At 38.4% G+C, this 27,287-nt stretch overlaps 1 protein-coding gene across 1 annotated transcript; it reads right to left on the bottom strand.

Annotated features, from left to right (window-relative positions):
* HNRNPLL (heterogeneous nuclear ribonucleoprotein L like) lies at positions 1-27,224 on the bottom strand. The gene is made up of 13 exons (XM_074817385.1): positions 26,886-27,224; positions 18,524-18,642; positions 16,997-17,234; positions 12,895-12,980; positions 10,507-10,603; positions 10,346-10,418; positions 6,348-6,419; positions 4,481-4,698; positions 4,213-4,334; positions 3,604-3,805; positions 2,609-2,666; positions 2,396-2,494; positions 1-766 (listed from the first exon to the last, which is right to left on the bottom strand). Exons 1-13 carry the CDS (start codon positions 27,084-27,086, stop codon positions 711-713), a joined length of 1,641 nt encoding a protein of 546 aa, XP_074673486.1. The 5' UTR covers positions 27,087-27,224; the 3' UTR covers positions 1-710.
* Between the last annotated feature and the right edge of the window lie 63 nt (positions 27,225-27,287).

Below are 27,287 nucleotides of genomic sequence, written 5' to 3' on the forward strand. Positions count from 1 at the left end.
TACAGGCTTGCAATTTTAATTTTTAAAAGGCCCCTATGGTGGGACTAGCTATAGATGGCATCATGCTAATGCAAATGGAAAATAGTTTTTTTAAAAAAAACAAAACCACTTTAAGTAAATATGAATTCACACCATACACATGTACATACTTAATAATTTTATACTTTAGCTTTGTTTGAACTATAAATCAAGTCTATACTACTAAAAATTCGGTATGTGCAACATTAACCTGATTAAAGCATTTTATAAATACAAGCTTTTTAGTATTGCAACATACTTCACTAAACATACTGAAAAACAAGTTCTACATTTAAAATTCTGATGTAATAGTTCTATCTGCCAATTAAGACTACAAATGGAAAAATACTTGCTAGTCTTTAACATTATCGAAAATGCAAATATATTTCATTTTTGGAAGAAAACAATCTTGTTTATACTACTGGTGCTTCTTTAGACATTTGAAGATACTACACTAACAAAATACAAACTTTGTAGTAAGCTTACAACATGTATTTCTCAGAGGCAAAAAGAAAAAAATCTGCTTTGTATTTATGAAGAACATCCATTTATTATAAAACAAGATTAAAGATATTAGAATTAAGTTGAAACAAGGCAACATTATAACAACCACTTTAGAGCTTTGTGAACGAAGTGTAGTTTTAAACTTGCAAATCAAGGTGAACGTAGCTCTTAACATGCTGTCCTCTTCTCTATAAATGGGATGACGTAGAGAAGCAAAGCTTCAAGGTGTAAGGGTTGGAGCCATCTGTCAGGAGACAACATATAACATACTCAAAGCATTTTACTGAGCATAGCTCTCCTGCTGATCAAGATCACCTTGCATAATCTGACAAATTTACCAATTCTTTAGATTTAAGGCTCACATCTCCCTGCCTACCCCACGCCAGTGGCCTGCAGACACCAGATGACCTGTAAGTCGGTGTCACTGATAGTCTACCAGCATTTTTTAGACATAAAAACAAAGTGATGGATCTTGTCGCAAGGGAATATAGGTAGAATTCCAAATGTTGTACTATACACAAGAAAGATGTTACCATTATTGCTGCACTTCTTCCTAGCTGAGCTATTTATAAAAAGTAGTATTTCACAGGCAATTTAAAGACAAAAGGCATAGATACTTAAGGAAGTCAGGATTTAGAATGTGACATTTGTATCAGAGAGGCACTGGACAGTATTTACGTGTGTTTGAGAAAAAACCAGCAGGATGTCCAGCGCACCCTTCAGGCCTCTCCAGAAAGCAAAGCGTGAAACAACCCCCCTCTATTTGGAAAGGCTGCCAAGACCCACAGATGGCAGCACGCGTTTGCCTCTCAGGTAATGGAAGATACACCCTCCTGGTTCAGCCAACCTTAATCTTACCACAGCAACTCTTAACCAGCAGTCCTTGTTTAAAAATACTGTCATTTCCTGCGATAGCTATATTTGATTATACATTAGAGTTTGCCTTTTTCATGTTGAAAGAGTGAGTTCTTCTGCTGTTATTCACCTCTCTAAACTGAGACAAATCTGAGATCATAACAGTATGTTACCAATCTTAAAAACTATTCTGCCCCTGAAGTAATCCCAGTCCATTACGGAGAAGCTGGACAAAAGGGGCGGCGGGAGGGATAGGAAAGATTTGAACTGTTAACACCTGACAGGGATACAAATTCATAATAGTTTGGAGAAGATAGTTTAAAATCCTAGACACTGGACTGGATTCAAAGTTATGTCTGTGAACATAATCCCATTTAATCCAGTAAACTATATTAATTGTCCCGTGCAGATCTGGCCTATTGTGTACTTGTTTAGCAGGTCAACTCCCCCTCCATTCTTACTAGTTTGGAGCTAAACTCAACTTGGCCTCACAATTTCTGATTTGAAAGAGAACCCACTACAGAAGCAGTTAATTCAGAGCACTAAACTGTGCAACTTAAAGAATCTTCTGCTCAAAGTCTCTGCATTTATTTTGAAAGATATAAAAAGCTTCAGTAAGATGTTATCCATTAAGTTTGATTTTGATAACAGTGGATTTTAATGCTTTTCCTGCCTGTTGCCTTTTTATCCCAAACCAATTTTTTTTTCCCCTCTGTCTTTCCATAACTTCAAAGTTGTGGAGCATATTTTGAGTTCTACAGGTTGACTCAAAAACTAAGAAGAAAGAGTGCCATTTAGATAGAAGCTAACAGAACCTAAACTAGAGACTAAATATTGTAATATATATAGCACAGTATATATGCATATATGAAATACAGCATATATACACACAGTAAGACTGACACAGTTTTTAGCTGTAGACTCAGCTGCTGAAGCCTCACCTTTTACAGAGACAGTATCAACATGGAAGAAAACAAGAAAAAAATTGATAGCAGTAAGATCAGTAAAACTGACTTACTTGGGACTCTTATCTGGTAGTGATTAAGTACAGTGAGAGCTTCCACTGCATCTGTCTTACATTCCCATTCCAACAGACCAGACAGTGTTTTGGCAGAAGCTGTCAAAATGAGATTTTAAAAAAGGGAACGATCAATAATGTGTCCTGACAGTGTATGTTCTTATCAAAACTGGAATTCAAATAGCTTCCCAAATAGGTCAAAAGTTTACTTACGTTTTGGATCAAACACTTTGTATTTAATAAAGCTGAGAACTTCATGATCCTCACATAACTGTCACAAAAATAAAATAATAGGTAAAACTCCAGTAAAAATGCACATAATCACATTAGCAAAAATTCCAAGCTACTGGAAGAGACTCACAAAAAGGAAGATACCAACTCTTTAAGAGAGCTTCCACAAATTTACAGAAAAATATGTTTAGATTGGTAACTCTTTAGAATACCACTCTATAGTATGCAAAACAAAGCTCCTATATCTGTGCTGTCCCATGAGAAGTATGATTTTATAGGCACAAAAATTAAGACCACTGATATCACTACCACCTCAAACATATTTAAATAGAAACAAATATTTTTGACATTCTCACTTCAGTACAGTAGCTCAGAAGTTGTACATACAAGCACACCACCTATGAACCAGAGCTAACTTTCAGACAGAGCTTGGGAAAAAAAAATAAATAATTATTGAACTGAAAAAAGAACTCACTGAACTGTCATCAGTTTTACCAGTGCCTCCACTTGAGAGGCCCAGTACTGCATGCTTTAAGCATTCAGAGTTCATTCAGGACTCAACTGTGCAAACTATTTCAGGTGCATGCTTCTCTCCACTCCAGAACACCCTAGCAGTTGTGAGAGTAACCATCTCAGCAAGTCAGTAATCTTTTGTGAACTGTAGTCCAAACTTTCCCTGTATTTGGTTTTGTGTGAATCTTTTCTCCTTCCTCCACAAAAAAACACAATAAGCTCCACATTTCCAAGATCTTGTTTCTCACATTAAAAAAAATAATTAAAAAAGAGAGAATAATGCCAGAATTGTGAAAATATAGCAGCTTGTATTTAGAGAGGCTACAAACCTATATTAAAAAACAATTCTCTTCCAGTCACTATGCTGTAACCCTCCCAGTTATTTCTTTTTAAAAGTAACACAGTGTAAAGCTATGATAGACCCCCCGAAAGCACTATATGTCACAGTCATTGCAACTGCCTACCTTTACAAATGTTTCTTCAGTTACACACAGGGGAACATTATAATAATGCAGCACGCAGGAGGGTGGTTGGATGATGTTCTTAGATGCTTGGCCAGCACTGGTGAAGCGATTATTCTTACTCATCGCAAAATCCTTGTAACTACTCGTGCCATCCTCCAGTTCAAATATCTGGCTTGGAACTACTGAATGCTGCTTGGAAACACTGGGATTTAAGGATATATACATATACATATATACAGTTAAAATTTCTTAAATAATTAAGACTTGCATACTTTGCACGCAGATTATTAATCTAACCAAACAGAGCTGGCATATCTTTACAACAGTTTGAAACAGAAGGAGAACAAGATGGGTTGGATTTGACATCTTCCTTAAAAATATGTAGAAAGGATAGGTAAGACACATTCGGGAATACTGTTTACGAACAGACGATCTGTGTAATGTCCATATGCTTTATTAATATAAATAAATAAAATTATAAATAGTAATATAGTTGCAAATTGGAAATTGTAACTCCAACAGTGATAACAGAACAATAGGATGTTGTCTGTTTGCAACCTCATTCTATCTGCCCACTAATAGACTATTAATCTGATAAAACATATTTACCAGACATTAAGTCTCTTTCCAAACAACTTGACATTGTTGAGATGTGTGACAGCTCTTTCCACAGCATATTCATCACCCATTTCAACCAGTGCCGTGCCTGGAATAGTCTTCATAAATTTCACCTAAGATAGATAAGGGAAAAAAATTAATTGCAACAAACAGCCCAACCAAGAGTTGCCAATAAGTTATTAGCAAATACTTTTAGACCATCTCAAAACAATTAAAACTACTATAGTAGTTTCCAAGTTTCTAATAAATTATGCCTTACCTTCTCAATGTTGCCATACAAGCAGAACAGGTTGAAGACCCTTGAACAGTTCATCTTTAGCTGATGCAACCCACTAACCATGACAACTGACCCAGAAGGATTTCCACCATGCATGTAAGAGGAGGATGCCTGAGGTAACGGATAAGCAACAAGTTCTGGAGTGTCCCGAGATCCCATTCGGTACCGGCTTGGCAAGGGCAACAAAGGACCATGTGACCCTAAGGAGATGAAAGACGGTGCTTTCATACTGTTTGAAACATGTTTCACTACTTAATCATGCATTAAATCCCACATACATAATGCATTTTTAAAGGGAAGGATGCACGACACAATATTACAGCAGTTTCCAATTCTTTTTTCCAATCAAAAAAAACCCAACCAACCAACCCCACCCTATTCCATTCCCTTTAATGTTCCAAGTCTCTTCTTACATTACTAGACAAAAAGGAAGGAGCTGTTTCATGGTATTGTTTCTATACACAAGTGAAAAAAAGTATTTCAATAATTATAAAAATAGTATCTTCCCTACACCATACAAAATATTTGAACATAAACCTATCAGAAGAAATACTTAAAATAAACCTCCAGCAATACTGCCATGCCTACATGACACCAAGAAAGAATATTACAAAGTAGGGAAAACAAACCAGAAGGAACTTTTAGCCAGAGGTCAGGAGAGATGACACAGCTCTTTTTCCAGAGACAAGAGATTAAGTCAGAAGACTGCCTTTCTGCAAACAGCTCATTTGAAAGAAACAGGAATACTTAAACCCCTGCATTTACGCAAAATGAAGCTGTCCTATTTTCCACTACAGGCAAAGTCACAAGTTTCACTGAAATAAACAACTTTTTTTTTTTTTTTTTAATGAATAGACATTACTGGAATGCAATACTTCTGTTTATAGAAAACATCAGTATTACAGACCAAGGAGAGGATCCCTGTTCTTCTGAGACAAAAATGTGAAATTCACATAAGCCAAGTATAAAAAGGAACCTTTTCTCCTTTTTTTCCCCAGCAAAAAGCAGTAATGAGAGGAACACAGTGGTATAGGAGGAGACAGCCACATTACTTAAGGTAGAAGGGTGTATCAGAAGAATGAAAAAAGAACATCAGTAAATATAAGGTGGAACTTGGAAATTCTGGAGATTTGAAGAACCTTTGCAAAGAGTAGCTGGAAGATCAACCTACACTGTAAAATACCATAAATACATTTGCAAAGAGGCAAGACAAATCACATTGCATCTGGTGACAGTGAATAACTAATGAAGTCAAGCTACGTGCGGACATTAGTTTCTCAAACCTGAGGTCTTGTTCCAACACATGAAAGTGACAGCAGATCTTCATTTACAGATAGCACTGGTAACAACTGCAGTACTTTATAGCACTAATTCCAAAACATCATTCTTGTACAGTCACACAGCTATACCTTTTCAGAATTAGCTAATTAAAAGAAACGCAAAGCCCACAATTCACAGCTTTGCATGTAAGAACATCAAAGAGCTCTGTGTTGCATCAAACCATTGATCAAGCTATGCTGCCATTTTCTAGAAGTGAACTTTGCTTTCCCAGTACAGATGTCATTTTCCATCCACTGCTAGGGTGATGGCAACTGAAGGGAAACATTCTTCCGAGGAATAGATTTGTAGAGTCAGATGCTCTCCACAAAGGAAGAGGTATGACAATAAATGCACATAGCTTTCAGTGAATCACCAGCGTTTTCAGAACGTGGACTGACAGCACCACACATACAGCACAATAGTGAGCTACTCATGCTGTAGGGGTCCACAGTGAAACATTGATTGAATATTTAGAATTCCACATAACATGTAAAGAAATCATAACCACCTGTCATCCTATGTTACTTACCATAACCATCATGTCTAAACGATGATGGGTGCTCTCCCAAAATAGCTTGTCTCTGGCGGCCCTTCCCTCTGTCTAACATATGGGAAGGGAAAGAAAACAGTTTAGTACGCACAACTATGTACTCGATTTCTCCAGTTAAGACACAAAGCTTCTAGTTAAGAAGCAAAAAAGTAATCTGAGTCCTTGTTAACTTTATAAATGATTTCTCATTCATTATACGTCCAAAACCACAAGCTGTAGCCCTGGGACACCAAAATTAAAAGACTGCCATCCGTATAACAAATTGCACTTAAGTTGATTAGGGGCAGTGGCCAATGAGGAGATGCAGACATTTAAAGTTTATGGAAATACCCAATAGTTTTCCTAAACAGACACCACACATTAGTATAGATAACACCATACAGCAGGATCTACCTATGTGTCTCTTAAAACAAATTTGAAATGCAGTACTTTTGAAAGACAGTACCTGAATCATAATATTAGCTTCAACAGCAACACATTTTCAAAGTGGGCTTCTTTCAAGAAGTTTCAGCATAAGCCAACAACAACCTGTATTACATGGTTTCATAATCAGTAAACAGAGAGCATTACATATGTGTACATATATATTTACAGAACACCTACTGATTTATGGGCTTGCCAAAAGGATTGTACATTATTGCATTATCAGCAGCATGTAACAGTTCAATTGAAGAAAAACATCACTGAATAATGCACTTAAACAATGGTCAATCCTTTAAGAAAACCCAGTTCTCTAGGATATAAAGTTAAGCAAGGGGTCTACATTACTGGAGGAAAGCAGTGCCTCACAGCCAAAGCTCTATTTTCTAATCAGATCCACGCTGCATGACAAACAAAATCTGAACTTCCAGATTTCTTTGTGGTAAGCAAGAATCGATTTCTCACAATTAAAAAAGCTATGTTGAATGGGGCAAGACATCTATCAGTTTACAACAGTTTCCAGGAAATTTAAGCAGCTGAAAATGCTGAAAGTGGCAACTCCAGCCCAATGCAGCTGGAGGTATTTCCCCTGAAAAACAGGAACTATTCACATTAGACAACACACAACAGTGGGAGATGAAAACACATGTGTCCTTCCTGCTCAGAATTTTGAGGACAGGTTCCAAGTCAGACATTTTGTTTGGCAATACAGCCTGATGAGAGAACAGTTTTGAATGCCTTCAAACACATAGAAGAAAGATTACTTTTGTCAATTTTTGTTTTTCCATTCCCTTGTCAGGGTAACAGCTCTGGTTCTTGGCTCTAGAAAGCAAATGGGCAGTCTTTGAGCATTTAAACTGCATGCAGTAATCATCTTCCAGAAAAATCAAGTTTGTAATTCCAGTCTGTGGAGCTAAATGCTTTGAAACTGCACACAGTAACACAGTAAAGGACCATATTCTTCAAATAAAGAATTCTGGGAGAACACAGTTTGACAAATATTTCTCCCTCATGACGGTGTAGTCCACTGTTCTCTCTGTGCCTTCCTCATACTTGTTCCTTCCTTAAACAACATCCCTCAGTTGTGCCAGTACAAATACTTGTGCGAATAGGCTCTGAAACATGAGAACTGATCTGTGTTAAAAATAGTTCTGAAAGGAAAGATTCTTTAAAATCTAGTTTAAGTTTGGGGATTGTCGTTTTTCGGTTTTGTTTTTAAATCAGGTCCTTGAGTCACTGTGTATGCTGGTATTACCACCAAAAGAAATGCTCCAAACTACAGTTTGAACTTTCTGGCTAAAACCAAGTAGAATACTAAAAGTCAGGTGGGTTTTTTTTGGTTCAGTCTAATGCAATACAGGTTCATAGCAGCAGGCACTTGTTAAGAAAGTTTACTTAAGTGGAGAAAGACTATGGGGAAGTCTGTAATTTGTTACCAAAAAGAACTAAAAACAGTTCTTTAAGAAAAAAAATCATTAGCCAAATGCATTTCCTTCCTAAGATTTGAGGGGGGGTGTGAAATTCTGAAAGGATATATCAGCATGCCTCCCCTCAGAGAGAAATTCCTTTGGGCTAAGATCTTGTTTGCTGCATTCAGATCCCTACAGTTTGGGTCACATTAAGTTCAAAGCCAAACAATGCTGCTGCAAGAGTAAATTGAAGCAGAAATACTTCATAATCCAAAGGGATTACTTTACAGGCAAAATTTCTCTAGACGCCTGCTTTATGAAGTACATTTCAGTGTTCATTATAACAATTTATATTCCCATTTTCTAGATAAATGGATGTGGGCCACAGTAAATATAGAGTATAGCATGATATATAGATATATATCTAATACAAGTCAAATTCTTTTTCTCTTATGTGTAATAGTGATGTATAGAAAATAGAGACAGACCATCAAAGTAACAAAAGAAAAACAAGAGAGTGAGAAATCTTGAGAAAGAGCAAGCTGTACCTATCCTAAGTTTTTCATTTTCCACTGTTTTCTCTAGCTTGGGGAACATTTAGTTCATATAGCCATATCTATCGGCAGACCAATTACATAATGTAATTACATGCACAATGTTACAAGTCAGCCTCCAAACACTGCAATGATCAAAAGATATAAGGGTCAAATTAATCCTTCAGATTTTTCAAATTCAAACCTTCAGATTTTTTTCTTGCCCTTGAGTTTCTTCAAAATTCCTTTTTTAACTCAGAAATTTGAGAAAAAAAAAATTGAATCCCAATACAAAGTCATAATCTACAAGCTGCAACCAATACTGTAGCTCCCTTGTTAACTTTTTACAAGAACTTCATTTTGAAAATTCATGCCCTAAGTTTTTAGTTGTACAACAGTTTTACAAGCCCAGCGTCTCTGCAGTATTACTTTGGAAGTGCATATCACTTGAGACAGCCAAAGCCCTGGTTCTCATATAGCCTTTGATAAGTAGATACTCTATCTTGGACACATAGTCTTCACTTTTCTAACTTTACATTGCACACATTATCATACATAAGTTACTGAACACTGTACTCAATAGTTACAGATTTTTTTTTTTTTTTTTTTAAACACTTTACAGGAGTTAGTCTACACAGCAGTTTGTCTTTACATATATAGTCACAGTTTCCACTGACATCAGTTAAGCTCTGGCAATTTTTACAGCTGAGTACTTAAGAGACGGTATACCTGTTCCAATTATGAATCTCCCTATTTCAGTACTTAAATATAACTGAGGGGACCTATCTGATACTGCACTGCTCAGTTCCAACTATCTATCTACAGATGAGGATTAAGTTTCCCTACTACTAAACAATATTTACACTGTTAAGACTGAATGCAACTCTCACATACAGAAAGTAATAAAAAGATTACAATGTCAATGATATCAACAAGAGAGGTTCTTAATTTTGGAGGTTCTCAATTTTGCAGTTATAATTGTAAGGGAAATAAGACCAGCATACATACAAACTTGAACAGAATGGGTACAGTCTATCATGTTATTCATCCCATACAAATCTGAAGTACTGAAAGTGTCCTCCTTTAAAAACTTGTGGTGGTGGTGCATGCAGTATGCAGACAAGGTGAATTGCAAGTCTGAATTTTTTCAGAGGGTTTTTATTGTTTGTTTGGTTTGGTTTTTTTTGCTGATGCCGATGTGGTGCATGATGAAGTGTAGAGTCAGCCTGCTGAAGTCCTCTATCCTTCTTAATGCCTCGTCCAACATAGGGGAAAAGAGTCCTTTCGAAGGAGAAGCAGTGTGCAAGTTTGTAGTTTGTAAGGAATAGTCTGTACCAGGTTTCCTCTCCTCCAAAGAGAGAGAGCTGCTTGGAGAAATGCAAGTCCTTGAGAACTGCGAAGGTGCTTGCAGGTGTGGGCTCCTTGTTGAACTAAGTGGCTCAAGCACACGGCAGTAGGGGGCACTAGGGCTCAGGGTTAATTTCCTGGCTTCTCAACACAGCCTTCAGCAGCACTGGCTTGCTTTGAAATGACTATTGCCATACAGCCTGACCACGTGTCAAGGATTGTCATTAGTATAGTCAAACATCTACAGTGATAACATAGGAAAACCTACCTCGTCGGCCCAGATATGGTTTAGTGTAGTCCCAACTATCGTTGTCGTTTCTAATGACATTAAGTCGAGTTGGCTGTTCAAATAAAGTAAGAGTGAAAAAGGTTACATCTTGATTATATATACTTTTCTAGTACAATTAAAAGAGAAAGTCCAAACATTACCCTTGCATATTCAATTTTTAGTGTGCAGCATCCTGCATAGATATCTGCTCCATTGAGTGCAGCCTTCGCCTTCTGGGCACAAAACACTGATTCAAACATACACATCCATGTTAAGGATTTTTTTCCCCAGGTGTCTCGTTCACATTCCTTTCTTCTGATATGGCTTTATTTTTGTAGCCTACAGGTATTTCACTACATACGTTAAAAGAACTCTATACAGACTTTAATATAAAATTACCAACAAGTATATTATGGGTTCAACTTATGTTAAGCATCTAGTTTTGAGATGTAAGCAGCACACGATGAGACCATTCATAAATTAGTAAATTCTTTAGTGTGCATTATATAGATACAAGCTTTGTTTATGCTTTGAGCTTATGCTGTTTGGGAGGGGGTATTCTGGTGGATTTAGTAATTTCCAACAGAGGACAACAGAAAGTTACCAGCAAGCCTAGAGAATATTTGAAGGGAAAGTTCAAGCTGCATCATTTGGGAAGGGATCAGAGCTTGGGGGCAAGGCAGCATGACTTAAGACAACGCATCTCTGCTCACAGCTAGCATTAGCTAGATACTTGTGGGTAAGGAGAACATGAACTCAGTAGTTGCTTTACAGCGAAAACAACTAAGAAAGAGTAAGCCCTTTTAGCTTGTTAGCCAAATAAAACCACAGAACTAAGGAAGATACTTTGAATGAACAAATAATCACCTTGCATCAAAAAATACAAGCAGATTGCTTTAAATCCACTGCTCAAGGCAGATGCATTTACCAGGCTCCAACATGAAGGTTATTTCATAATCCTCTACATACTTTAAGATTAGTTCTATGACTAGCAGAAAAATGTACCTGAGCCTTGGCACATGGCAATCCATGATCTTACACACATTCAATAACATATAGTGACAGAAAGCCTGAACCCTGCAGCAGACCAGACATTTTGCACCATCCTTTAATATAATTTAGTGACATTTTGGAAGTGGTCTTTATCAACAGCATATCCCTTGTGTTTTACCACATTCCTGCAGCCCAACTTCTTCCAAGGTGATGCAGGTTCACTGTGGAATTTAAGAGTGAGAAAAGTTAAGCTTCCCAGACCTCTAAGAAATTGTTTGACACTGGCTAGAACTGTTGGAGCACATCTGCAAAAGTAATGGGTACAGCAATTAGCACTGAAATTTGAGTAAATTTTTGAACTTTTCAGACAAGGCTTGTCTTGAAGCTCACTTTCTTCCCCTCCCCCCAAACTGTTTACCTACACTGCTGCAGTATTTTGCTCATATTTGTGAGTTCTCTTGCAATTGCTGGTTGGTTTTGTTTTTAATAAAAGGCATGTTGCAAAATTTAATTCAAAGGACAGAAGTATGGTAGTTTCCAAGTATGTGCAGGATCCTCCCCACAACTTCCCTAGTCTTTCACAAGATGCAGAATAACCCCCAACTGTACAAGTCATCTTATCCAGACAACACTGCTTACCACAAACTCACCACACTATCACAGTAAGTCAAACTATTGTCTGTTAGGACATACAGTTTAAGTCTTCTACATAGATAAGCAGCAATTAGTTTGCTTTCATGGAAGTTAGGGTAATTCTTTTCGCCTGGCAAATCATCAATGCAGCCACCAGTTAAGTCATATGTTACAGAAGTGACCCACTAATAAAGCCTGCCACATTGGTAGCATCTGAAATCACAAATTAATTTCTGAGATTTTGGTATAATTTTGTCCAGATAACAGCTCAGAAATTGAGAGTAATCAGTCTTTGGGAAGAGGGCTATCAGAGCTTTTATAAACTAAGGCATACTCATACCAGACTTTGGACTTTGCAAACCACAGTAACACATTAACAACTCTGAACATTCATCCCTTGTATAACTTAGTGCTACAAATACAGTAAACAGTAGGATAACAGAGCAGGGAATTTCCTCAACATAGGATAAACAGGCCAAGGAGGCCTAAGCTGGTCTCACGCTTTATTAAAGTCAGAATAGTAAAACAAGCAGAAGAGTCTGGAGAAGTCAAACTGCACCTCTGCAATCCCTTACCCATTTCTTGAGTATCAACACAGGCAAAAGCCATGAAACTTGTGTATAATGCATTATCAAATCTATGACGTATTTCATGTCTGCAATTATTAGCCTTAGGGCCACCTATAAACATAGTTATCAAGACCATTGTTGACAATGTCATTTTCCTGTAAAGATGAAATATGTAAGTATTTTGTCTTACAGACATATAGAAATTACCATGTCTTAGATAGAAATGAAAAAATAATTTGGTCTCAAATTTACACAGCATTTTTCTAAAATTCTCATGTTAAATCCCATCTGCAGTCAATAACCTAGAGAAAAAAAAATTAAAAAAAAAAAAAAAATCACACTCAAAAAGGATATTCAACCATAGCTTGTATTCCATTTCTCTTGAATATAACAATGCGCTGAACTTTTCCAACAGGGTTGCACACGGTATACAAGACATCCTAAGGAAGAAGAAAAAAAATTTTATTCAGATGTGAAATTTCAAACAATTTAGGTCCACAGAGCATTATCCTGCATTGGCATTTAAATTCCAAAGAGCAAAGAAAAGGCTTGTTAACTTTTCATTTATAGTTTTCCCTATACAATTTATACATTTTTGATTAGCATTTTTATGGTTTAATATAGTACAGGCAGTCAAATCAAAAACAGGAAAAAACTTCTATAAGAAGTACTCAAACATCAGTTTAACAAGTACCTTCAACTGTGTTAAAACCCAGTAATTGCATCCATGTCTCAAACTGTGATCCCTTTTAAGCATGCACAGCAGTAGTTTTACCAAAGCAAAGAGAGACAAAGTGACGCTGTAGTTATAGCACATTTTATTTCATTACACTCTAGCAACTGAAGGATTTTTAATTGTTCACATTCATTTTCAGAAGGTGGTAATCTATGATGTAAGCTTAGGTAGCTTATCAAAAGGAGAATTTCAATCGTATTCACCTGAATCAAAGACACTACAAGTGGTTGCTGAGCTTCTCCACTTAAGGCAGAGAAAACTTCTGACAGGAAATACTGGATTCATGAAAACTCATTGTTAACGCTGCTTTCACCAGGATTTGCCTATATTGTAAGAAACCAATAAAATCCAAGACCATCTTCAGTACTGCAGGGAGACCAAAGAATAAGGAGAAAAGCTCGCCTTACTGCACATCAGGCCAGGCTTACGACATGGTGCTAGGAGTATCTCAAACAACAGTCAATTACACATAACAATTCAGACATCATGGTACCAGAAACTCAACTCCAGCATGAATCTGGCCAAGAAAAGTAGGTTTAAGAGTGATTATACATGCATACTCAGAATTCCCAAGACTCAGGCTTGAGAACCTGAACAAACAGGAACTGTCATTTCTTGAAACAATTCACCTGTTAGATCATGTTCAAACAGCTGAAAGCATATAAGCTTTACTAGACAGCAAGCTTCACAGCTGAACCTAGCAGGCAAAGGCACTGACATCTCAGTGCCTCAGTCTATTTTTCCCTTCTTTTCTTTATATCTAAACCAAATACTTCCAAAATGCTCATTCCAAGATCCTCAGGTTTATTTGGGGGACAAGAGGGAGAAGGGGGAAAGGAAGTAGGTACAGTATTTATTATGTTCTGCAGAATAGTGGAGCAATTGGGAGGCAAAAGGGTGAGGGGCATGCTGGATTTCTTAAAAACAAAACAAACACATCCCCACATAACACGACCACCCCCACCCCCACCCCCCCCCGAAGAAAATAGAAAAATAAAATGTCTTATTGCTGGCTACAGCTGCAGTGGTGTAACTCCTGGCTTACATAAAGTACCATAAGCATTAATATATGGGCATATTACCACTAAAAAAACCAAACAAAAAACCCCTCAACAAACCAAAAACACTGTCCATGCTCAGGGACAGCTCCAGACACTACAGTGAGTGAGCACTGAATGAAGCATGCAGAGGAGACTGTTAACCTTAAGATTTTCAGAAGATGGACAGACATTTTTAGAAAGGATTCAAGCACCCCTAAAAAGTAAGATCGATAGGTATGTATATAAGATCATTCGTAAGCATATTTTCTATGCACACGCAATAGCACAAACAGATACCCTTCATCTCCTCTTGTTTGGGAGAAGAGTCCTGAAAACTTTCCAGCTCCAGGTGACATTAATTTTCAGGCATATGACTTACTTTCACAATTGTCTCTCAAAAGATTTCTTCACAGCCATTTAATCAAAAAAGTTGTCTTTCAAAAATGTAAAATGTACTCAAAATACCATCAGAGTTGTTAGCCAGCAGGCACACACATAGCTTGATTTTTTTCTTTTTTAAAATTCAGCTACTTTTGATTACCAAATCAAGTGATTCACAAGATAAGAGTAACATGGGATGTTTTAAATAAAATATTAACACTAGCATTATATACATACTAAATATCATAAAAAAGGTACAGCAACCTAATCTCAGAAGTTGATAGTTAAGTTTAAAACGTTTCAATTGCCAATGCACCTTCCTCATGCATATTTAGAGGGTGAGAACTAAGAGCCAACAGCAGAGGTATAGCGGAACAGACAGTAACAGGGGTCCCTTTGAGAAGGTCTGTTTGAACAGACAAATTTGTCCATTTTTATAAGATTTGTCTGTTCTTACACACAAATCCCTGACAAAGTTCTGCCCCCAGATAAGGAAACTGGGAAACAGAACTTCAAAGGCCTACACAGGACACCTTAGGCAACTTTTTCAAAACACCTATCCCCCCATCACAGAGGGGTGGAAAGCAATTAGGATTTAAATACAGTTAATTTGCCCTTCTTGTCCTTCACAGCCACACCCCTCTAAAAAAATTCTGCTAGGAAAGAAGCAGGTCACAATTGTAATGAAGGAAATAAGCTGCAGCAAAATTTTAGAACAATTTAGCTTCTTTTACAAGATGCTCTTAAGCAGACCAATTTCTCTGCAAAAATCTTCTTTTGAAAGAAGAGCACTTAAGAACTCTGGAACAGTTTATTGCAGTTATTCAGACTTGCCACTTAAAACTCGTGGCAATTTTTCATGTATTTTGTCTAAGTGTAGTTCAAATTTAAGGAGAGAAAAGTGTTGAACTGGTAGTGCTGGGCTTTGTGGGTTTTTGGTTTGGTTTTTTGTTCGGATTTTGGTGTTGGTTTTTTTTTTAAAATAATGTAGATTTTGCCTGAGGCATTCTTAAATTAATTGTTTCTTTAACCCACTGGCCAAGTGCAGAACAATGCTTCTGCTATCAATTTCCTCGAGCACTTACGTTCAACTCAGCTGCTCATGCAAGCCAAAATTAAAACGTGTGAATGAAACGTAGTTTCCAAAGTTGTACTATAGTCACATGCAGAGAACACTAACTTCATCAGTGGATTTGTTCACACAGTTCAAAGCAGGTATATCTTTAAACACTGATGGAAAAGAAACTCATACCTTGCCACGCTTTTCTATAAAGAAAACTGGCAAGAGAAAGAAAATTCATCATCCACTAATGAATCAACAGGCAAAAACCTATCGATATTCACAATACAGCGAAGCAAAAAGCATGATATGGAAGTGACTACTTGAAGTAATTTCAGGAGTACTAAGCTTCAATCAATTTGCTAACGTGATATATGGCACATTAAACAATACATGCATTAAGTTATATGGTTCCACATGACCCAAACACTTTGATCGATCCATACTGTCCTATATATTTCCCTAAGAACAAATAACTTATGCTTGTATCACAGTATTACAAGTCTGCTTAAAGCAGACTTCAAATTTTTCCTGAAATATTTCTGTGCAATTCAACATGTACTATAAAAATCTCTATGAAAAATATTAAGCACTCAATGCATGAGAAAACATGCACTTAAATACTAGCAAAAAATATCTTTATCAGTAAAAAAACATGCATATGTGCCATTAGTAGATGGCAATAAATTAGGATGTAACTGTATATGTGGTAAGACTTGAAATACTAAAAAGTAAAATATATCAGCCCAAATAAGTGAGAAAGATTCCATGAAACTGGAGTTGATCATCAACAGATGAAGGTTTCAACTTTCCACAAAGGAAATACTTAAGAATGAAGGACTGCAATAAAAACAACCCCTCCTACTGGAAAAATTACTTGCTATTTAAACATACACCACGCAGAGCCTAAAAGCTAAATGACGTTCCTGATGTTGTGGCAACACAGTTGGAAATATTGCAGAAGCATGTAGCAACTTAAACATTTCAAAATCCTTCAAATGTATTGCAAAATACCTGTATGAGACTGAATCATCTCAAAAAACCTTTTTTCCAGAACATGCACATTACTTAAGCGAAGACAGTGTAAAGCTTTGGTAGGTGAATTTAATTTCTGACTCAAATTAACAGTGTACAATTTTTTAAAAATAATACACAATAGAAATAACATAACAGAGATTGCTGCTCCCTGCCTTTTATTATTTAAAAAAAAAAGAAAAAGAAAAAAACCAAGAAACATACCACTGTAATTGGGTAGAGAGGATTCTGAATTGACAACAGGAGAACTTTATTTCCACCAGATGGGTCATCAGTGTTCCCTGGCCGAGTAATCCTCTTACTTGTTGAATAGTTGAAAAAGGCTTGCTGTCCAGCAATGTATACAGGTTCATCTGCTGCAAATGTTACGCATTTCTTCGCACTTTCTACATTTTCGAACTCCACCAGAGCCTGGCGCTTAAATGGCATCATCATGACATAGCTGGCAAGAGAAACATTGCAGTAAGTTTTCCTACATGCTTACTCAAAACAACTCCAAAGTCCTATAACTGTCATATATGATATGTTTTTTCTAAACAGTTCCTAACAAGGACATAAAAGGAAGGTAGGTCCCCCTGCTCATGCTTCCCAAACCTAGTCAACACATTTCAAAAGCATTTGCACAAACTAAAGAAATGCAGCTGTAAGATAAGTAAATAATAAGCAGTTGTTTTCCTGAAAAAGTTTAATGCATAAAAATATCCAACCAATACAACAAACAGTTAATCATTTATTAACTTACTAGAAGTACAATAGTATTAAAAAAAAAACTTGCTAAAGCCATTTATAAGGTGATGGATCAAAGTAAATGCAAATTATAAAACATTCAAAGTTGACACATTAAACATCTTTGCTTTTGCTAAGAAATTTAAAATAGTATTTTTGACACAAAACTACCTTAGAGGAAATAAACAGAAGTATTCTAGTTAACCAAATTCAGACATACACAAACTCAAGAAGCTTTGTCAGCTGATTTAAGTTTTTGAGAAGTTAAACTCCCAGGCTAAAATATACCTGTTTGTACTCCTGAACAAGCTTATGCTCACTTCATTTTATTTATTTATTTTAAGATACTGGTACAAGTATTATTCAATTATTTCAATAATAGGGCAGTGAAAAACACTATTCTACTATTTACAGAACCCTATTTGACTTCAATACATGCATCTACTTGAAAAGAAATGCATGTCTCCAAAAAGCAGCACTCAAACCCTAGAATAAGCTGGCTCTACCCACTCACCTTTACAATTTTGTTCACAGATGAAGAATCTTTACATTATATGACCTTTGAAGGGGCTTCCTCTGAATAACCATCTCATTCAGAAGGTCCTACTGTATCACAAGCACTCCTCCCACACGAAAGCACAGGAAAAAGCATCATCTGCTCTGTGGTCCATCCTTATTTTTGGTGTATTTACTTCTATCAAGACAACCACTCTCACGCTGTTCTGCAATCCAGTTTAGCTACAGCTCATATTAAGGCCAGGACTAGCTGTGCTACTGAAGTCTGGCAGCAGACACTAGGCCATGCAGACAGTGTAACTCTGCTTGACCAGACTTGCCAGGTACAGAAACACAGAATCTTCACACAGCTAGAAAATCTTTATGCTTTACTATTAACTAAGTTCTGGATTTCAAATGGCTATCATAATGTATTTAAAGAGGTCCAAGAGACTTTTAAATAAAGTTCCCAACTTGTCCAGTGACGTGACTTTATACTGCTTGACATACCATATGGTTCCAAACTTTTCAAGAGCTTCCACAAGATCTGCTTCCACAACTGATTCACACAGCCCTCGGACATGGACAACAGGAGAAACAGAGACTTTGTGATGACTTCCCCCAGCATCCTAGCAACAAAACGACATTTTAAAATTCAACACAGAACAAGGAATACTGCTATCATTAACTAAAATTAAATATTTTGCAGACACTACACTGGGTCCAGAAACAGCCATCTAAATGTACAATCCAAGACTATTTTAAATAATTTCACTTTTCTTTCCAAACAGATTGCCAAGTTCAGTTGCTGAAGTCTACTTAAAATAAAACGCTTTGCAGATTTAATTAATGTGTTTGCACAGGCAAATTTTTCTAATATTAAGACAAGCCTATTTAACACTTGGTTGAATTGCAGGAGGTCTTCCACCCTATTTGTTAAAAGCATAAAAAACCCAAAATACTTGGACATGCACAATAGCTAAAATATTTCTGATACTCTTCCTGTTTGTTTATGCCAATATTTGTTTGGGACAGGCTCAGGGGGGATAAAAAAGCAAGAACAAACAAGGGCCACCAGTAAACTGAAAATTGATTATTTTTCTAATGTACATAAAGCTGTGACCCACAACACAAGAAAATGCCAGCTCTGTACTATACTTGAAATAAACCCACCCTCCCTTCTAATTCTGAACACTCTCCATACATGTTTTTAAAAACCTGCAACTTCTTACATATGGGCATGCTCTCGTTTCACCCCAAGGCTGACTACCATTAACAGATTCAGCTGTCATATATTAGCACACAGAATTCCCACTATAAACATTTTTCAGAGCTACTGCTATGATTTCAGACAGTCTCCGTTCTATGTGACTGAATAATTAGGTTTGGAATCAGATCATCTTCCCATGCAAAGCCTGAAGTAGGGCTGAAATTTACCTTATAATTTTTGGGAGTAAAAAAAAGGATGAAATTATGTAAGGCAATAATGAGAGATAATCAAAGCAAGATTAGAGATAATGAAGGGCACACTAAAATACACTGTAATTACCAGCACCCAGATTTCATATGTGTAACAGCAGTCTAAAGTTGATGTATTCAAATTTAGCAACAACATCCACCTGTTCGATCTAACAGATCAAGTCTTGTCGATTTTTCACTTTTTTGTAAGATTTAGTATGGTATTTTCTGGAACTAGAGAGAGATTCTCATTTGTAGCACAAAGGAACATTCAACTCCAGTAATTAAGTAACCACAGTGATTGCTACTACTGCTACAGACATTCCTCTCTTCCCTATCTGTTTGGACTACAGATTCATGGAAAAAATACTTTGCAGATAACTACAAATTGAGTCTTGTGTGTTTAATTCCTATACACAGGTCCTCCAAAACAATTATGTATTTTTTTCTTTAAATTGATAATTTGACCATTCCATTTCAACCAAAAGCCAGCACTTCAGACTGTCAGACATCAGAACAGTCTGTGTAATTTTTTAAGCTTAGCTTACATTTTATTCATTTGTAATATGAAAGCATTTAAAGTGGCAACACTTTTCTTTGAAGAAGAGCTGTGACAATTGTGGGAAAACACCACTAGTGATATTTGCATAAGATACTATATATCCTGAATTAACCAGCTGAGGCCTACAGCAGTAGCAGTGATCAAAGTAGTCATGAAAGGTTAATGCTTTGAACTGCAAATACTTATGCAATTGTAGAATGAACAGAACTACACAGAGGTTTTTCTTTTCAGCTTATGCGTTCTTTACCCCCATAAACAGTTTTCAAAGCTGAGAGAAGCACCTAAAGAAACCTTCAAAAGAAAACTAACATTAATTACCAGTTTTTCCTGCGAAGTCTAGGTGCTAAGATAGCAGGCACCTTTATTTACAGTCTACAGAACAATCGGAAATTATTAAATCAGTTACTCATTGCCCTGCATACTTGTTACTGTATTAAGAACTCAGTTAATGCTAGCAGTATGCATTTTCTTTTGTTTTCTTTAATGCATTTTAAGAAATCTCACCTAAAAATATTTCCATCTAATCAGATGGCAAATACAAGCAATGATTTTCTCACTGAACCTACCTTACTTAATTAGCATCCCTATACATCATGTCAAGCTTTTCAGAGGGGAAACATAATGGAACAATATTTCCCCCTCCCCTTCCCAGTTCAATCTTCTGTTACAGTTTCAGTTCATGTTTCTTTGTCATGCACACCTCTTTGTATTTTTATTTATTAGCAGTCCATTTAAGCTTGCCTACTAAAGATATAAATCCTTCTAACAGTACAAACGCTCTCAAAGATTTTTATACTTGCATCTTCAAATCCATTATACATGAGTTATATGCACATATACAGGTGTCTATAATTGTGCAACTGGAGTTATTCTCAGAACCATCAGCAAATAAAAATTTTGCTTTCTTTTGTAGTTAGAGATAGTTGGCTTTCCAACGTCATTAACACTGCTGCTATTGTAGTAATATGCAGAAACTCAAGCAGCATGGAATAAAAAAATAATAAAAAACCCAACAAACAAAAAAACCCACACAACAGTGAAATCTCAGTCTCTTGCTATGAAATTCAGGACTTACCTACACAGCATTTCATAAACTAATTTATACATATAAAACATTGAGGTTGTAAATGGCCAGACCGGAAAGTCTGTTTTACTTAAAATTGCTTCTAAGCAGCGGCAGTGAACAGCAGCACAAGAACCGAACATAAATCGGTCCTGAGCCAGGAAGCTGCAAATTAACATTCAGAGAGCATATTGGTGAAAGACATGAACATGTGCCACAGGCATATGTTTGAGTGCAAAAAAGTCTTCATGAAGGGCAGACATACATATTATCGTCAAACAAGTTTTGCAGCTACCCAGCTGCAGTATCAAGCAAATCTAGAATGATCCTTGATTTCCTCTAAAAGGAGAAATAGAACCACTAGACCACATGAAAAAAAATCACACACATCTAAGTGTAAAGCATCTCCACAGCTAAGGTCAGAACATATGCAACTTAGCCAACTGCTTGCCATAATTTTTACCCAGAGGTGAAAAAACAGAGGATTTCGACCAAGGTCTCACGATCACAGTATCCTGAAAACTACACGTGCTACAGCTGGCACACAGACAAAGGTTACATCCAAGCATCTGCTCGCATACCGATTAACCACCACCAGTGTTTCTCTGCTTACAAAGGAGTCTTTCAGTAACTCCCAACTCCCAGGATGGCACAAAAGTCCCATGCAAAACTCCAGCATGACACTTGCACTCCACCAAAGCCAGGAGAACAGATTAACTAACATATCTGCTGTACCCATTAATATATACGGCTTAAGCGTTTTTGAAAGCTCAATAACAATTTCTTGAAGAATCATTAGCTGAACAGAAAATGCAATTATTAAACAGATAATGGAAACAGACTTCCTTTCTAAGTGCTCAAGACCAGTAACAAGGACAGAAAAGTTTTCCCCTCAAGAAAGAAGTGAGAAACATAAAAACAGTTAACATTGAAACCAAGCTTCTGTAGAGAGCTGAGGCATGAAGGGAAGTACTGACATAACCAAGCAGATGAAGCACAAACACACTGCTTCACATACATAAGACCGCAACAGAAGCAACTTCAAAGAACGGCTGTAGCATTTTAACATCCATTCTTTGGTGACCTACATAGTTCTAAACAACATTTTAAATATATCACTGGTTTCTTGCTAACAACTTATGTTTTGCCACTCCAAAAAAGAAGAAAGTCATCACAGGCTCTAGGATGATGTCTCTCTTGCTTACCAACTCCAGATTAGAGAATTTTTCACCAACTGTTTGCACATAAATGTGTCCTTTATCCCTTCTCCAGACACTTTACAGTCAGTATATTAACCTTAGTTCTATTGGTTTGTATCACCTTTTTTGGATCATCTGCTCCTTTACCATTTGTCTGCTTACCTCCTCCATCTCTTTTTTTCTCTTTACTGCAAGAAGATAGCACTACTCCTTCATATTCTCTCCCCCAGGTACCTAAATATACTGTTATTTTTTTTCTCACCATTCAGATTATCTCATTCACTCTCAACTTTTTCCTCTTGCTGCATCCCTCTTAAATGCTCTGAAACTGCTTTTATAAATACGACAGAACTGGGGGGGAAAGCCCCAACAGGTTGCTTATTAGATATCTAAGTGCCCAAAACTTCATTAATGCCTAACTATGAACTGATCTGCATTCAACTGCCTTGCAGGATGTCAACAGTAGCTAAAATTACCACACTATAAAGGCAAGGTGAAGGCACACAACAATCTCAATAATCTCAGCTCTGCCCACTGGGGATGGTCTGATGACAAAAGACTTTCATAAGCAGATACACAGCATTTCATGCAGGCTCTTCAACCACTAGTTGTAGTACACAATGACAGCATTACTTAAAGCTGTTTGCCTTGTTGTGCATCACCTCTGCTGATCACACCTGCCTGACTCGAGCAGTTCTGCCTCTTCCCTACAGAGGTACAGGAGACGCCTCTCTCCATGCCATTTGGAATTCCTGTAGCTTTTCAGGACACAGTGAGTGAAGTAAGACAGTGTCTCAGAAGAACCAAGCAAACAAGACAAAGTTAAGGTTTCATGGCAGTAGAATATACCAGTTTTGTATATCCTGGGTTTTTTTATTGTTGTTGGTTGGTTTGGGGGGGCTGAGGAAGGGCTAGGCAGGAAAAAGGGGTTAAGGTTAATGACATCCCATATTCTGGAAGGCTACCTGGCAATTAACTGTGTTTTGGACATGGAGTTTTGGGTATCATTTCTCTAGTTTAATGCATGCTTCTTTCTAGCACTCTCTATCACTGTGTCCTTTCAATGATTACAACTGCTACAGAATGGAATACCTGCACCCTGGCCCGTTCTGCTAATTCTGAACCCGTCCTGAAGTGGTCAGGAGTTGGACTAGATGATTGTTGTAGGTCCCTTCCAACTGAAATACTCTATTCTATTCTATTTTCCTCTCTGCTCAGTAAAAATCTGAATATCCCTTTTAAAAAAAACTAAACAACATCCCAAAACAAAACCCCACACAACACTCAGCATCATCAGGAGATTCAACCTGAGGTGCTGGAAGAAGAACTAGCCTGAAGGTAACAGTTACTTTTTTTGATGGAGGACAAAGGAGGGAGGATGACTTACACTTACTCCATAACCAATTCCTAGGATGTACTTCATTTAAGAAATGGATGTATGAACAAGTTGCTGCAGAACAGGTCAAGATCTGAACTCAGCGTTGTCTAGCTACTGTTACCACAACTGCCTGTGATAGACACAAAGCAATTGCATTGTGAAGTGAGCTGCCTTCCATTTACCACAAAGCAACAACTGCACACAGGCAACTACATCAGAGTAGCCAAGCTGCAAATTCACATCCCAATCTTACCTTGTGGTAGCTTGTAGTTATGTTTGTGTATTTAGACACCACATCTCACTTGCCCAACTGTAAGAACGGGGATAATAGATCTTCCTTACTTCATACAAATATTTAGGAACAGGTAAGTCAAAGACAATGAGGCAGGTGGATACTACAGAAAATACAGGTCATATCAATACAACATTAATCAATGAAAGCAAAATTTAAGGAAGTGAGGGGATGGTGCTGAACGACCCTCCAAACACCCTCAAATGCAGCTCTTAAACCCACATTCTCCCAGTGTTCTGACCCTCTGCTACACTGCAATTCTGACTCCTCTGCCAAGGCTTCACCACCATTCAACACTGCCTCTGTAAAAGTCATTCTTCCCAATCATACTCTCCCCTACAGAATACTTCTGCAAGACAACTGCCTACTCCTCCCCCAGTCAACACCCTGATTTGTTCCTGGTTCTTCATGCTCCTCAGCCTCGAGGTGAACCATGAGGAAAAGGGTACACCTCTGGGCTATGAGGAGTGTCCACATGAATGCAAAACAGGAAGACCAAAACAAATTCTGGTTTTCCCCATCTGAATCTCACATACTTCTAGGCACCCATCTGAAAAAAACTCCACAAAAATTAAGAGGCTTATTCGGCCCAACAAAGCAATCCCAGAGGAACAGGAGAATGCCACAATAATAAATATAGCCCAGCAGGGAGACCCCACCAAACCGCTAGCTGGGTCCTACCACAAAACAGCTTTCATACAAAGAGAGTATATAATCCATATGACTGTACCCATCCACTGATATTCTAGGATGCATGTTAGGAAAAAAAAAAAAAAAAAGTGAGGCTACCACTCTTTCTACTCCGGTCATCCACTTTCCCATTTCTCCTTCTAATTCCCCATTCTGTATAGTTCCTCCTACTTCATCTTCACTTACTCTTTTCTCTGCTCTCTTCTGAGCAACCCAGGACACTTCTTCCCTCTTCTCAGCCTACCTTCATCTTGTCTTTGCCCTGAACCACATGCAACTTTAATAAGCTAAGAGCATTTCCCTGGAGAGAAATTAATAAGATATGTCACAGAATAAATAAGTTTCCTGCACTTTTTTTTTGATTAGAGAAAAAAACCTACAAATCACATTAACTAATAGATGCTCGCATTTTCCTATTAAAAGACCTACATAAAATTACTAACAAAAGCACTCAGTCATTTTTCGTATATCCACTTGATGTTATAGCTTATTCTTAAAAAACTAGCTTGATCTCTATTATCAAGACAACTTCTGTCTCTCCAGTAGTGGACCTGTGAATACAGTTTTGTTCATCAGTGTCAGCGACCATGCACCTCCTTGAGGTACACTGTAACTGACACAACAAGCTGCCTGAAAATCCTCATGTTCTTGACTTGTTATACATTTGTTTCACTTTCTTTACTCACAAGATTCAACACATGCCATCCTTGAAAACCAAAATGTAAAGTTACAGACATACTCCATGCTCTCGTTACCTAAAGGGGCAGGGCAATTGTGTCCTGTACATTAACTAGGATAAACTGAAATACTGAGGTCAACATGAAGACAATCAGAGCCAGAACCCAGAATGAAAGGGAAAAAAGAAAAATAAATAGCTGATTTCACAAAATACTGCAGAAAAGAGGAAATTCAAGAGCAGTATCTTATTCCTACTTGGAACACTGTGATGTACATGACAAAATTTCAAGATAACTTAAGCAACCATATGGATTTCATCAGAACTGGCCTTTAAGACCACGTTGCTAAGCCGTGATTGCGACAGAGACAATGCTCCATCACATGAAACTATAAAATTAAAATAGTTCTCTCCAGAGATGTATCTTTGTTGCAGTTTATCAGGGAACTTTTGTACTAATGTAGAGGGTACCCTTCTCCATCAAGAGGTTTAACTGATGAAGAGATGGTAACAGCAAATGCTTTCTCATTAACTTATCCCAGTGCTAAGCAAGTTCATTTGAACAAATCGCGAAACAGAGGTGTTCTAAATTTCAAGGGCTGCCATTAAATCAATGTTTTCTTGATCTTGCTTTTTCAAGTAAAAAACAGAAAGACCCATCAAGAAGAAAAATGGTCACAATCAGCTGGACAATTAGCTAAGAAATCAAACGGCAGACACGAGAGTATTGTTAGCCCAAATTTATGGGTCCGTGAGCATCCTGATACTTAGATACAAATTCATGAATAAAAAGTACGTAGCAAAAAAATTTAGTGAACCAACGTGCTTATTAGCGTTGTTTGTGGGGGAGGGAGAAGGTAGAAATACAAATTAATTTTAAAAGGAGGCAATCATCAGCCTTCTCGCCGTATGCTGCCAGACACAAGGGTAAAACAGATGGAAAGAAACCCTCTGCCTCGCTTACTTCCCCCGGTCTACGTTTCTATAGTTACACTCAGCAACAGGGCAAGCGCAAAACTTGCAATGGCAATATCCCAAAAGGCAACAAGCTGCCCACGGAACAGACACAGTCTCAGAACAAAATCCAAATCACGTACATCTAGCAGACTGCAAGCTCGGCCCCTTTCCCCAGGCAACTACGGTGAGAAACAATTACCCGTGCACCCTGAGCACGCCTGTCGCGGGGAACAGGGAGAGAAAGACAGGATCCAGCCTGGTTCCCTCCCCGCCTTTCCCGCTCTCCGACCACGGGGACGAGGAAGGGTAGAACCGCACCCCCACCGGAAGCGTCTCCATGCCCGGGGGAGAGGGGCCAGCGGGCTCCAGGATTGGGAAGGCCGCGGGGCTGGGGCTCCCTCCCCGCAACAGCGGGGATAGGGCCCCCCCTGCAACCCATAAACAGACGGGGGGGGGGGGGGGGGGGGGGGGGGCGTCACCAGCCTCGCCCCATGGGAGGGGGTGGGGCGGGGCAGGCAGCTCGCAGCTCCCCCCCCCCCCCCGCAGTATTCTGAAGGAAGGCGCCCCCACCCCGGCGGCCCCCGCGTCGTCCCTCACCCCGCCCGAGAAGCCCCCTCCGCGCGGCGCGGGGGGCTTGTCTCGCCGGCTCTCGCTCTCCTCCGCGCCGCTGTACTCGATCTCGCCTTCCTCGGCAGCGGCGCTGGGTTTCAGCCGCTTGGCCTGGCTCTCGTAGGCGCCATCCTCCTCCTCCTCCTCCTCCTCTTCCTCGTACCGCTCTCCAGACGACGGCGACGACATGGCCGCAAGCGGGACGGGACGGCTACTGGCGGGGGGAGGCGACGAGTGAGTGGGGACAGAGCCTAGCAGCGGCGGCGGCGAGCCCCAAAGATGCTCTGCGATCTGTCCCCCCGCACACACCCCTCCCCGCGCCGCGCCGGGAGCGGGTCACGCCTCCCCGCCGGTCACCAGCACCACGATTGGCTCCGCGTCGGGGAGGGG

Source organism: Strix aluco, chromosome 3 (genome assembly GCF_031877795.1).
Source record: "Strix aluco isolate bStrAlu1 chromosome 3, bStrAlu1.hap1, whole genome shotgun sequence".
NCBI classification, from domain to species: domain Eukaryota; kingdom Metazoa; phylum Chordata; class Aves; order Strigiformes; family Strigidae; genus Strix; species Strix aluco.